The 15,007-nt window shown below is 32.7% G+C and overlaps 1 protein-coding gene across 7 annotated transcripts in view; it reads right to left on the bottom strand.

The window, feature by feature from the left end:
* Positions 1–2,112: 2,112 nt before the first annotated feature.
* The window catches only part of SLC16A7 (solute carrier family 16 member 7), a 174,901-nt gene continuing 162,006 nt past the window's right edge, over positions 2,113–15,007 (bottom strand). For all 7 annotated transcript variants that reach the window (XM_068559829.1, XM_068559832.1, XM_068559828.1 and 4 more), the window contains one exon: positions 2,113–11,754. In XM_068559829.1, coding sequence (XP_068415930.1) covers positions 11,468–11,754 — 287 coding nt within the window. In that variant the 3' untranslated portion in view covers positions 2,113–11,467. The remainder of the gene's footprint in view (positions 11,755–15,007) is intronic.

The following is a 15,007-nucleotide window of genomic DNA, read 5'->3' as shown; positions in this document are numbered from 1 at the left end:
CCAATGCATATATTAATTAGCTTGATTGTAGTAATCATTTCATGATGTATATCAAAACATCACATTGTACACCTTAAATATAGGCTTTTGTTTTTTGTTTTTGGTCATGTATATCTCAAGGTTGATTTAAAAAAAAAGTCAGAGTCTGGAAATAGTGACTTAACAAAGGGCTAAAACCAGAAAGATGATTAGCCAAGAGATGAACGTCTATGGGAAAATGTGAGCTTGATATCTACACTAAGGAATGAGTAAGGTAGGAGATTGTTTAAAGGAGTAAGGGATATTTGATAGGGAGCAAACATCAGGAATGTTCCTATGCATTTTGCACATAGCCATTCTACCCTTTATCTAGAAGAAATTTTAGTTTCTGGCATGTTTACATAATTTTCCCCTATTTCAAATACAAGTGTAGATTATTTTTCTTAGTGTATTGACAGTTTTATTTAGAGTTTAGAATGGGTGGAATTAGATGTATATGTATAGATGTATATTCAAGCTTGCATCTTAACTGAAGTCTAGTAAATAATTAAGTCTTATAGTAAACGTCAGTAACTGAAAAACATTTACTGGACCTTTATAAGTAGGAATTCATTAGGTCAAGGAATGAGAAAAAAACATAGGTTTATGGAATAGCATGAGGCAAAAAAAAAAATTGGCAGATTTATGAAAATAAGAGACCCATGTGACTATATTTTAGTAATTATAAAAGGATTTATTAAGAAATAAGTTTGGAAAGGTAAGTGGTGGTAGGTAACGAGAATTTTAATACCATGCTCAGGACTTTAATCTTTTTCCTTCACAAAACGGAGAGTTCATTGAATATTTGTGAGGGTGACAGTGATTTGATAGAAATCTGGCTAGAATGTGAATAAATATAAGGGGAAATGGACTGGAGGATTAGAGATACTAGAGAAAATGGACTAGAGGATTATATACTAAAAATAGACTGGTAAAGACCGATGTAAACTAGAACAGAGACCACAGGTGGAGTGTGGCAGTATAGTAGAGGGAGATGGTAGAACATTATTGATTTGGTTGTACGTTTCTTCTACAGTTGCATTACTTTTCTTATTTTTGTCTTCTATCTTGATGAAAAATGATTATTAAAAAATGCTACTATCCTTCGGTGTACAAGTCAAAATCCTTTGACCAGTATGTCTCTAAAATCAATCCCTAATCCCTTCTCTGATCTCGTCTGCTGTGTCTCCCCTTCATTTTCTCTGTTCCAGTGAGGCTGAACATCTTGCCCTTTCTTGAACTTGCCAGACATGCTCCTGGCTCAGACTTTTCACACTTACAGTTTCCTTCGCTTGGGATGTTCTTCATTCAGAAATCTGCATGTCTTATTCCTTCACCGCCTTCTGGTTTTTATGCAAATGTTACCTTACCTACATTTTCCAGGGAGGGAGGCAGAGCAAAGAGGATTTTTAGGACAGTGGAACTACTCTGTATGATATTATAAAGGTGGATACATGTCATTATAAATTTGCCCAAACCCATAGAGTGTGCAACACCGAGACTGAGCCCTGATGTAAACTACGGGCTTTGGGTGATAATGACACATCCATGTAGGCTCATCAGTTGTAACAAATGTACCGCTCTGAGAGGGGACACTGATAATGAGGAAGGCTATGCATGTGTGGGACGGGGCGTATATGAGAAATCTCTGTATCTCTATTCCATTTTGCCGTGAACTTAAAACTTCTCTAAAAACTAAAGTCTATTAAAGAAAAAGTTAAAGGAGGGAGAGTAGGCCGGGAAGGGATTTGAGGGGAAACTTCTGTGGTGCAGGTAATGTCCTCTTCTTGAACTGAATGTGTCCCCTCTGTGTAAATCTAGTAAACTGTATATACGTGAAAACAACAATAGACATTTATTTCAGCCCTTAGGAATGGCTTGCATTTTGGCTGTGTCTGACTTCCATTGACATTAGTCGGTTATGTACATTCAAAAAAAAGAAGTGCCCTAACAACTGAGGTGATGTGGGAAATTATGTTTTGATTAGCATAGTTTAGCATAACATTTAATGGTCCTTAAAAAACAGCAGTGCAGATTTCATTTCAAAGTTTAACATAAACATTTATTCGTCATTTTAATTTTAAGTTAATAAGCAATACAGGTTTTTTTCTTACATATTATATAAATATACATGCATATACTTTCTAAGAAACAGCCTAGGCCTGAAATAAAAATTAGTGAGCAGTAAGAAATAATAATTAAAATACAATAATAATAGAGTACAAAGGAACACATACAGTGCTAAATTGCATAATTCAGACAAAAAAGATGTAATTTTTTTTTGCACTCCTCTCCCTGCAACTCCCTCCAGAAAGGAAGAAATAAAGCTCAGCAGACAGGAGCACTTATGATCAAGGTAAATATTGGAAAATAAGTAGCACCTTTGGTTAATAAAATGATTGTCAACATTTATTTCCAGGAAGCCTAAATTGAGCATTTCTGATTTTGTAAAGAAAATAAAACTAGTTAATATGTACCATGAAGTTTAGCTGTTGCATATTTCAGCATTTGCATAGAATGTTTACTGATAAAATAAAAATAAACCTTTAAAACAGAGTATCAATTTTAAGATAAAGCAAATGCTACATGTTTGTTTTCCCAATTTTTAAAAATTAGCCAGAGAATTCCCTTTATATACATTGAGTCTTTGAAAATCAGCCAGAGAATTTTTCTAATATATATTCAGTCTGCATCATAGAATACTGTAGTATTCATTTAATAATCTAGGTCCATCAATTCATTTCAATTAAGGAATTATTTTGTGCCTAGCACTTTGCTAGGCATTAAAGTTATTATAACTAAGATAATATCCTTGTCCACAAGGAGCTCACAGTCTAGTAAGAAATAGATGAATTTGAAAATATATTCAAAACCACAGGCAAAATATGTACTCCCACAGAGTAATTCAACATTTGGTTTCAAGTTAGTTATATAGTGAAACTTAAAAACCACAATAGAGATTTTTCTAAAACATTTTGTCTATATAACATCATAGTATAAATGAAAGTTAGGCAATAAATGGTTCAGTAGTCAAACAATCTTGCTTAAAAATGAAGTCGGAACATATTGAACTAAATAAACTTTTAAAATGATCAACAATATAACATATTCCTGATTTAAATAAATCTACACTATATTTACATTAAAAACAAAATACATATTTGTATGAAAATACCAGTTCTTTCATTTTTGGTTAATTTTGTCCCACATATTTTATTTGCCCAGTTCAGAACTACTACATGTACAAAAAGTACAGACATAAATATATATTCCAAGATCAAATCACAGTCACTTTAAGTACCTTCATCTGTAAGAAGGCAAAAAGAAGAGGGTTCTATTTTTAAACTTTGACAGGCATTTATATTAATTATTTTATAGCTTTTTGATTTTTTTAAGAAAATGAAATATGTACAGTGATGATTTAGGTTTAAATTTTTTTCACTTAAAAATCATAAAAATACAGCCTAAAATATAATTTATATTTAAAAAAAATAATTCTATAGATTAACCCCTAAATCCAATCCCTAAAGATTTCTTGCAAAAGTTATCTAGGTTCAGCTATTGCCAAGGAATGCCTTAGTCTGTCTTATTAGAAACATGTCATTATGTATAACTTTTATCCCAATAATCTTACTTTTAATATTTGCCCAAATGTAATAATGGGATAAGAAAAAACATGTGTTGAAGAAATACAAGTAGTAAATGAAATGTTTTCAAAAATTCCTTAAAAATGGGGAATTATTCATTCTAGGAAATGTTAACCAACATGCTGGTTTAAAATATTTGGGGGAACGTGCTTTTAAATAAAAAGCTTCAAATCGAATGTAAAAGTTTAGCAAATATTTGAAAAGATCCTGCTCTTCCATCTTCAAAAGAGGGATTTCTATGCCGAATATCTAAGTAATGTGCAATGCCATTTTTACCATCATTACGAACAAAGAATCTTATGTTATTAAGTTGATGTACTCACTGCAGCTACAGACTCCCCCCATCACAATGACAATGCACATTTAGCATCTGGATGTCAGTTTAGCTGAATCTAAGCAAACACGTCCAGACATGTCACTGACTGTAAATGTGTTTAAGGCCCTGTTTATGAAAAAGTTTACTGTGACACATCAGTTTATCAAAACTTTTATTTAAGTATGTTCTTAGTGTAAATATCCTTGATGAACTAAGCAAACAAATACTGAGTACAGATTCCTGTTTTTACACTTTTACAGAGTGAATTCCTATTAGCAACCACTCTTTCCCTTCACCAGGGATTTTATTTAGGAGTGTTTTTCTTTTTTTTTTTTTGAATGAAAGCAAAAGGGAAAAATCTAGAAATAAGATCTAGATAAGATGGGGCTGCAAGTAGATGGTATCTCTAAAATAAAAGAAACTGTAGTCTTACTGTTGCCAGACACCTGTTGTAGATTTCAGTATTGTTTAAGTAGGTGAAATGACCATTTAAAAAGCAAGAACTTTTGAGATAGATTTTATTCTATTAATTTTATTAACTCATCCTCAGATTCTTAGATCAACAAATATGGTGTTCCCTTCTCTTCAAGGTTACACAGTAGTGAAAATTTCTTGCAAGTTAATAATTTAGCAAACTTGTATTGCACACTCTGTGCTCTGGCATTATACTTTTAGAAAAGAAGTGAGTGAATGATGCTTCTAAAACAAATATGAACATAAGCAAAATAAAAGGAATTAATGGAATATGGACACATGGATTCTATAAACAAGTTACTGGTGAGTATTATTTTAATGACTTACATATTGCTATAACAACAGATATTGTGCAAAATCATTCATCCCATTAGTTATTATGTCCAATTCACTTAGAATTATCTGCTGTGGGAATCAGCAAATATTCTCCAAATTACATTTATAAACGTCATTTTGCAAAGGATGATTCAATTAGGAGAAATGTATTCATTTTGGAAATAAAGTATTTATCAAGTAAGGTTAGAATATGTGTTTCCAAGAAAATATGTATTTAGCCTATAAAGTTCACTATTACAAATAGGATGGCTAATGGAGAAAAAAAGTGGGTTAGAAGTTAAAAGACCTGGTGCTATTTCCACGTCTGCATTTACTCAGAGGACATATATACGTTTAGGCAAAGACCTTACCTGCTCTAGTCTTATTCTGTCAAAATGCAGATATCTAACAAACCTAACTTTAATATATCAAAACCAAAATGCAATACAAATCAAAACACAATTACATCTAATGCTTAGAAAATTAACATTTTAGTTTACATGTCCTTTCTCACTAAATCCAGAAATATTCATGCTTTAGTTAGAAATAGAAAGCATGTGGCAGAAAAATAAAGTCCATTAAATAATATATCAGAAACTTGTACTCGAATGAACAAGTTATATAAACTGAGTCTAACTTAAAAACGTTTTTTTAAGATGCATATAAATGTAAAACAACAACTAAAAACTCAGAATAAAACACTTAGAATATGTTTGAAAATTTCACCCTGAAATTCATACGCGGTAAGAATCCCATTCTTTTGTTCATCTGAATAGAACTTTTTACTGACTTATGTCTTAATAGAATGTTGAATACCAATGTTTTCATACAGAGCTCTCTAGCTTATTTTGCCATATTTGAATTTGAAACAAAAAAAAATTTTTTTTTTTAACCATGTGAAGAAAAATATTTGCTGATATGGTAATGAATTTGTGGTCACAGAATCATAGCCTACTGAAATACTCCTGAATATTACTCACTTTATTAACATGTACATATGAAGACTGAAAAACATGGAGATTATGCAAGTAGTGGAGATATAACTAAACCCACCAAAGAAACAAACATGCTGCACTAAAAATGTCCATAATTAGATTAAAAATGCTAAAGAAGTTGGCCTAGACATTATGAAAAATGAAGAAAGAAAAATAATTTTTAAAAGTTATTTAAAAAAATAATCATAGAAAAAAAGGAGGGGAGGAATGTACACAGCATGGGGTTGGGATGGGATAAATAATTTGGTCTAAAAGTTTTCATATGTCCCACTAAAGTAAAAAATTCCTTTTTGCAATAATATTCCTTTTCCTCTTAAAGTAGAGACCTAAAGTTATGATTCTCATTGCTATAATAATTCTTTCATGAACTGAACATAAGTGAAATAAAGTGAAGGCAAAGCAGAAGACTAAGATAGACCAGATCATAGGACCTTGTGAAGCATTAAAACCTAAAGTGTACAATTTGATAACAAAGAAGAGAAAATCAGAACTACAGAAAGGAATGTGAACTCAGCAAATTATTCATTTTTTAAAAACTATCAATAAAGATAGTTTGTGATTTTGATTATACAAGCATTATAATTAATTACTAATAATTGGGCTTTTCATGTTTTAAGTGCATTTCTCAAATGTGAGATCGTGCACATAAATATGTAGAAATCAAAACCTAAAAAATAAGTAGGATGAGTAAAGATTGTAATTTCAATTTTTATCTCAATGATTTTGATGCTCTTTGGTATTGTGAATTGTCATGGCAAGAATCTAGTTGTTATGATGTATCTGTGATGTAATTGCATTGAAAAAGCCTACAGGATGACATATAATGATGCTATGCTGTGATGGTAAGCTTTGTTTCTCAAAATTTCAGGCACTTTAAGAGAGTTACAAACATCCAGAATAGTAAATGTCAAGGACAGGAAGATCGATTTTTCTAGATTCTTAAAAGTCATATTCAATTATCTATTTATCATGCATAAGGAAGATTCATAATAACAAAAAATCGTCTATAATATAAGCACCTTCCTTATCCAGGAAACCTCAAGCCTACAGTCACATGAGTTCCCTTACTGGTGAAGATGAGTGGTCTTAGCCAAAAGTATACACTGATGACTCCAGGAATATGGTCATTGCTGCAAACCAAATATATAGGACCAGATGCAGCATGAGTGACTTTGTGAAAGATGTATGACATTAGAAGTGCACCATCTGAAATAGAGCTAAAGAGAACAATATTCTAAGGATGCCAAAAGTCTAGAAGAAGAAGACAAAAGCAATGGCACTTGTTCTCTCTGTAGAAGAAAGGGACGGAAAGGAGAATAACAATACAGATGTTCAGGAACTTGAAAAATTAGTTACAGTGTAGTGGCAGTTGCATTAAGTGATGCAAATAAATATACACTGTGTAGATGAACCAAATCTTTTGTATCTCATAAGACTTTTACAAATTTTTGGTAGCTTGGGATAATCCTATAAGTGAGAATCACTATAATTCTGAACATAATGTTTCATAGTAAGTACTTTTTATTTTTGAGTCACAATAAATAGCAACTAATATGGGAATTACTTATCCATAAAGAAAATAGCATTTTTCCTCTAAACCCAACCTCAGGGAAAATATATTATGCCTGAGTCATATAAATATTTCATTATTTTTTATGAAAAAAGTCACAGTGAAGCAATTACAGCTATTATATAATCATTAACATTATTTGGGATAATTTGCATTGGTTAGGAAAGCAGGCAAGTTGAAATTATATATTCAGGTTATAGCAAATGCAGTCTATAATAAACACTAAATAAATCATAATACAGATTGCAGTTGAATCTAATTGGTTTACCACATAGTGTTTAATTTTTTTGTATCTATATTTTATCTACCATTGTATCTACAGCTTCTAGGGGGAGGTGGCATGGCAGTGAACACCCTAGGAGCTCTTTCTGCTTTTAAGTAAACCTGAGTTTTTGTTCTGGTTCTGTCACATGCTACCTTTTAACTTTGGGTAATTTGTGAACTTCTTTGTATATCTGTTTTTTGTTTTGTTTCACTCGTCTAGTATATCAGGCCAATAGCCTCTACCTATGATTCGATTTGAATATCAAATAGGCAAAATGCAGGAAACATAAATATCCATTCCCTTCCCACTTCACATCCTTTTTCCCTATTAATTTGAGCCTAACAATCATGATTATTTATTTTGTTTTATTAAAAGCCTGCAACATTGTACATGTAAGAGGGGTTTTTTTTAAAGGTATTTTTGGATGGAAAATAAGTTTCAACTAACTGATTAAGTATACCTCTACATTTTATAACATCAATATAAAAACTTACATTTTCAGCATACATCTTATGGTCTTTTTTTCTGCCATGTACAGCCAGAGACGGATGAGTAAAAAATACCTAGATTTTTAAAGTGTACATTCAAATATATCAAACCAAATTATTTTACTTATTTCCTAGTGTCCAGGGGAGACCCATGAGATAAGGTGGTTAGAACTTGGTACTAAAGAAGTGAAATTTATGAGCCATGTCAATTTACACTGAGAAAACATCCTGTCTTCCAATGTGAAGCACACCAGAACCTGACCCAACTGCCTGTTAAATGTGTGCTGGTTGGCTCCAAAAAGGATCAAGAAAGAGGATGGGCATGTGTCAGGACATGTCTATATCCCATATTGCATTCATAAATTAGTGAAGGAACATTTAAGATTAAATGGTGAAAAATACGAGGAGTCTTGTTATCACAAATGGAAAAATACTTAAACTAGCCAGTGATCATGAATTATTTTGGTACCCAGGTTTATGATAACCTTCCTTCTGCACAATTCCATAACAGAAAAATGGACTAAAAGGTATTTTAATGGTTTCTGACTTTGCTTCATGCTTCATCTTGACCATCTAAAACCTGTCATTCCCTTGAGGAAGAAATACTTTCTGACTAATCACTAATTGTTGCAGAAAGCCAACTATATTTTCTCCTTCATTTAGGCAACTTTATAATAATAAGTGTTCTAGGTTGATATTTTCTTCTCAATCTCTGAAAGATTCTGTTCAAGCAACAAATATTCTAACAAGTTCAAGGGATTTGGGAGAGTAAACAACTTGAAACATTTATTTTACCCTGAAACAATTCTGAAAACTGTGTGTGAGTTTATATCACTGTTTCAAGTGTGTTGTGAGTTAACTTTCAACATTTATGTATAGGAATTAAGATGCATCCATATTTGTAACTTTGTGCAGTGCTACTGCCAGACATGACTGTATACATCATGTCATGTGCTTTGAATGTGCAATTTCACTTCCCTTTCTTTTTTAACAATTTAATATAATCAGTGTTAGAAATGAAAAGTTAAAGAAGATGATCAAAGAGCAATAGAACAAATACAAATTGGTTTTGACTTGACAAGAACCTCAGCAGCAAGTAAATAAACCTCCTTCCATGGAGAAAGCCACTGGAATGCACCCACCAGCAGGTGATAAAAAGGACTATGCCTTAGCCCTAAAACCCCATGATCATTACTTGTCCCAGAAGTCTATTATCTATGTTAATTTAAATATGTATCTTCAGAGAATTCAAGGCACTTTTTTGGAAACATTTAAGATTGGAAAGCTACTGAACAATTTATGATGTCACACTTCTTATGACAAGTCAGAGTTGAATACAAACACTAATAATATGAAAATAGCTCATTCAAGACTCAAGATTGGGTGAAACTAAATTAAGAACAACTATATATTGTCACATTTTCCCTGATTTATTTACCTATGGTATTGGCACATATTGTTTTAGCTAATATTTTAAAAATACAAACACCTTTATGCAAAAAAGTGAATATTAATTGAAATATGGAATTTTTTATAGATTGCTAAACATGAGCCACATGCTCAAACAGTGCCTAAAGTTTACAAATCAAATCCCTAGTGTTAACTATCACAAAAGCTTGGAATCCAAGTGCAATCCTTAAGGAAATAAGAATAGCACCTGCCTCTACTGCAATAATAATAGTAAGAAGAATGGCAAATTCCTTTTGACATCTTAAGAATGACATTATTTCAATAATCAAGCACTAAATTCTTTTTATTAATCATGACCTTAATTTAAACTTCAGATTTATAAAGGTGAATATTTATAACTTTATACCTAATGTATAAACTCTTTCTTGTTTAAAAGTACTTACTCAAAATGGTATTTATAGTTCTGAATGCACAGATCTATCATATGCCTCTGTATTCAAGAGTGATTCAGTCCCAGATGTTTTCACATAGTTATGAAAATGAGAAACTGCTAAATTAACCTGGGTTGGCATGTTGCAGGCTTCTTTCTATCAAGTTATAAACTAAATCTACACTTTCCAAGTATATATCAAATCATACACAACCTCCAGTTCTAGAAGCCGTTTTTAAGTCTCCTGGTTTAGTTATGCTCGCAGGCAGCAGGAAAGCTTATCGGTAGAGGGTGGAATTTTCAAGTGCTACCTTTCCTATAATATGAGATATTTTCAGTGGCTGAGCACAAAGCCTGTTTGGATTTCTGTTTTTTGCTTTTGCTTGTCATGGAGAAGAGGAAAACGAGAGAACTTGGAGGGCTCACTATAAGCACCTCCCACTCTTAGCTTTACTCAGATGGATTCCTCATAACAATAACCCTCTGATCACCACTATATGTAGGGAAAAATTAAAATTCTGCCTATATGTAAGCCTGTCACCCAGGATTCCGGTTGATTCCTCTTTGATGTCTCAGTATAACAGCGAGTCTGGATTGAATTTGGTTAAAAGAAGTCCCTGGTTATTACTTTCCGGATTACTAACTAAAATCCTTTTAAAATCAATAGACAGCTCATTGCTAGGAGTCATTTAGGCTTTTAATTTGATTTACATATTAGTAAATTCTGAAAATTATTTGAGGGTTCTATTCACTAGCACCAGATACTGGTGGTCCTCCTCAAAGAAATCATGTGCGTGCATGAATCAAGTCGGACAGTGCTCAGAAATAATGGTTTAAAATGGAGTCTTTTCAAATTTATTTCATATATGCATATGCTTTTTTTTTTTTTTTACAGCAGTTAGTTGTATTTTCAAATTAAGGCCACCCTCATTTTCACCCATGTTCTTATCTTTAAAATCCACACTGTAAAGTAGTATGCAGATATAACACATTTCTTTTTTCTCCATGGATTTAAAAAAATACAGTGATAATATTCTTTTTGAACTTGTCTTTTTTCTCCAGATGCCCTGTGTGCTTGTTCTTAAGTGTGTGAAAGTCAGTGTGTGTATGTTTGGGAAAAATTCATTTCCTTCAATTCCATTTCACACTTTAATATCAAATAAAAAATGAAATGTGGAGAGGATATTCTTACAGGATTAAACATACTCCTTCTAACTACTTAAACCAGTGGTTTGGGATTCAGATCTCTATAACCAAGACTGGAAGTCACTGGAAGACTTTAAAATCATTTTAACCACCGCAACCAGAGTCATGTATGGAAATAAGCCCATTGCATGAATTCTTTATATGCATAATCTCAAAATTTAACTGCCCAAATAAGTTTTAAAAAACAAAGTTTTAAAAATGTTGCCATTAAGGAAAATCTCTTTTCCATCCTTAATTATGACTCCTCATTTCAACTAAAAACCTTCTAATATGTTGAAAAAAAAAATACTCCTAAGAAAGTCATACACACTGAAATCAGAGATGTGATTCTTGTTAAATATTGGTTTCTCTTTCTGAGGGATTAACCCCTGATCCTTTTGACTTTTGACTTTTGATACTTTTGACAATAACATCATGACTTTTAGGTGTCTTCAAGGGTTCAGATTCTCGGGACTCAGGTGTATGTATTTTCTTCGTTGTCTCCTTCAACTTCTTTTCCTTTGCGAGCAGCCTGTAGTTGATAGCATTGCCAATGAGCAGCCACACGCTGGCTAGGACTACAATAGCTCCACAGGCCACATACATGTATTTATATTGTCCAGTTTCATCCACCAATTTACCTAAGAGACAAAGAATGTCTTTTAAGACAGCATAATAAATCAGCCATAAAATGCTAACATTTGCAAATAAATTCTTCTCCACACTGCATACCTATTTCTTATTTAAGTTAATAATAAATGAGCGTTTAGTAAAGAAAAAAATATTCTAGATTATGCATAGCAAAGGCATTTACAGACACATTTACTTCCACATATGCATAGTAAAGGCATTTACAGACATATTCTGCATTATATTACCAGTATATTAAATTTATTGAAAATTACTACCCTTAATAAAAGTGTACAACCAAGACAAGCTAGGTATATATGTGCTTGTGTATATATTCATAGATACATAAATGTGTAAGATACATTTTTAAACCTACATGTGTAGAAATACATATACGTATTTACAAATGTAAACATATATGAATAGATTTATAGCACACATATTGAGATTGCTTCAACCTTTCCACATTTACTATCTTTTCGATAAAGAGGAAAAATTACATTCTTTAGGACAAATTCAGAGGCTTTTATAAGGTTCCTAGTGGGGGTAATATTTACTAAATGCTTTCTCTATGCCTAGCACTAGGCTAAACGCTTTATTTGTAATTTTGCATTTAATCCTTACAAGATCACTTCGTAGTAATTTGACCATGGTTACGTAGCCAGTGAGTGAGTGGCAGAATCTGGGCTCTAACCAGTCTGTCTGCATCTTGTATTCTTAACTACTCTGTAAAATGGCTTCACCAAACCTCTTGGTTAAGTGTCATGTCACTTTTTAGGCTAATCACAGTTTTTCACTTTATCTGAATCTAAATTATTAAGGCCAAACAAATCAGGAAGAAAGTTTTTGTTCCATTTGATTATTGAGAACATTGAAAAACTAGCCTGGTGCCATATAATTGCAAAGCTTACTGACTTTTAAACTTGCTTCAGTTTATACTGTTTATACTTAGTTTTGCCTTTTGCTTATGCAGGCATCTAATTCTTAACAATAATTATTACTGGCAAAATTTAGTATACACAAATCCATATTATTTATCATATGCATATTCCAGGTGATTCTGAAATAGACCTATTTGTTTAGTCAGAATTTCCATCATTCTGGCTTCCCAGGTGAATTCTATCAAACATTTAGAGAAGAGCTAACACCCATCCTTCTCAAACTCTTCCAAAAAATTGCAGAGGAAGGAATACTCCCAAACTCATTCTATGAGGCCACCATCACCCTGATACTAAAACCAGACAAAAATACTACAAAAAAAGAAAATTACAGACCAATATCACTGATGAATATAGATGCAAAAATCCTCAACAAAATACTAGCAAACAGAATCCAACAACACAGTAAAAGGATCATACACCACGATCAAGTGGGATTTATCCCAGGGATGCAAGGATTCTTCAATATACGCAAAACAATCAATGTGATACACCATATTAACAAATTGAAGAATAAAAACCATATGATCATCTCAATAGATGCAGAAAAAGCTTTTGACAAAATTCAACACCCATTTATGATAAAAACTCTCCAGAAAGTGGGCATAGAGGGAACCTACCTCAACATAATAAAGGCCATATACGACAAACCCACAGCACACATCATTCTCAATGGTGAAAAACTGAAAGCATTTTCTCTAAGATCAGGAACGAGACAAGGATGTCCACTCTCACCACTACTATTCAACATAGTTTTGGAAGTCCTAGCCACGGCAATCAGAGAAGCAAAAGAAATAAAAGGAATACAAATTGGAAAAGAGGAAGTAAAACTGTCACTGTTTGCAGATGACATGATACTATACATAGATAATCCTAAAGATGCCACCAGAAAACTACTAGAGCTAATCAATGAATCTGGTAAAGTTGCAGGATACAAAATTAATGCACAGAAATCTCTTGCATTCCTATACACTAATGATGAAAAATCTGAAAGAGAAATTATGGAAACACTCCCATCTACCATTGCAACAAAAAGAATAAAATACCTAGGAATAAACCTACCTAGGGAGACAAAAGACCTGTATGCAGAAAACTATAAGACACTGATGAAAGAAATTAAAGATGATACCAACAGATGGAGAGATATACCATGTTCTTGGATTGGAAGAATCAATATTGTGAAAATGACTATACTACCCAAAGCAATCTACAGATTCAATGCAATCCTTATCAAATTACCAATGGCATTTTTTAGAGAAGTAGAACAAAAAATCTTAAAATTTGTATGGAGACACAAAAGACCCTGAATAGCCAAAGCAGTCTTGAGAGAAAAAAACGGAGCTGGAGGAATCAGACTCCCTGACTTCAGACTATAGTACAAAGCTACAGTAATCAAGACAACATGGTACTGGCACAAAAACAGAAGCATAGATCAATGGAACAAGATAGAAAGCCCAGAGATAAACCCATGCACCTATGGTCAACTAATCTATGACAAAGGAGGCAAGGATATACAATGGAGAAAAGACAGTCTCTTCAATAAATGGTGCTAGGAAAACTGGACAGCTACATTTAAAAGAATGAAATTGGAACACTCCCTAACACCATACACAAAAATAAACTCAAAAGGGATTAGAGACCTAAATGTAAGACCGGACACTATAAAACTCTTAGAGGAAAACATAGGAAGAACACCCTTTGACATAAATCACAGCAAGATCTTTTTTGATCCACCTCCTAGAGTAATGGAAGTAAAAACAAAAATAAACAAATGGGACCTAATGAAACTTCAAAGCTTTTGCACAGCAAAGGAAACCATAAACAAGATGAAAAGACAACCGTCAGAATGGGAGAAAATATTTGCAAATGAATCAATGGACAAAGGATTAATCTCCAAAATATATAAACAGCTCAAGCAGCTCAATATTAAAAACACAAACAACCCAATCCAAAAATGGGCAGAAGACCTAAATAGACATTTCTCCAAAGAAGACATACAGATGGCCAAGAAGCACATGAAAAGCTGCTCAGCATCACTAATTATTAGAGAAATGTAAATCAAAACTACAATGAGGTATCACCTCACACCAGTTAGAATGGGCATCATCAGAAAATCTACAAACAACAAATGCCGGAGAGGGTGTGGAGATAAGGGAACCCTCTTGCACTGTTGGTGGGAATGTAAATTGATACAGCCATTATGGAGAACAGTATGGAGGTTCCTTAAAACATTAAAAATAGAATTACCATATGATCCAGGAATCCCACTACTGGGCATATAGCCAGAGAAAACCATAATTCAAAAAGACACATGCACCCCAATGTT

The sequence above is a fragment of the Eschrichtius robustus genome, chromosome 13 (assembly GCF_028021215.1).
Source record: "Eschrichtius robustus isolate mEscRob2 chromosome 13, mEscRob2.pri, whole genome shotgun sequence".
Taxonomy (NCBI): Eukaryota; Metazoa; Chordata; class Mammalia; order Artiodactyla; family Eschrichtiidae; genus Eschrichtius; species Eschrichtius robustus.
The sequence above is the reverse complement of the archived record's forward strand: the minus strand, read 5'-3'. Positions and strand labels throughout refer to the sequence as shown.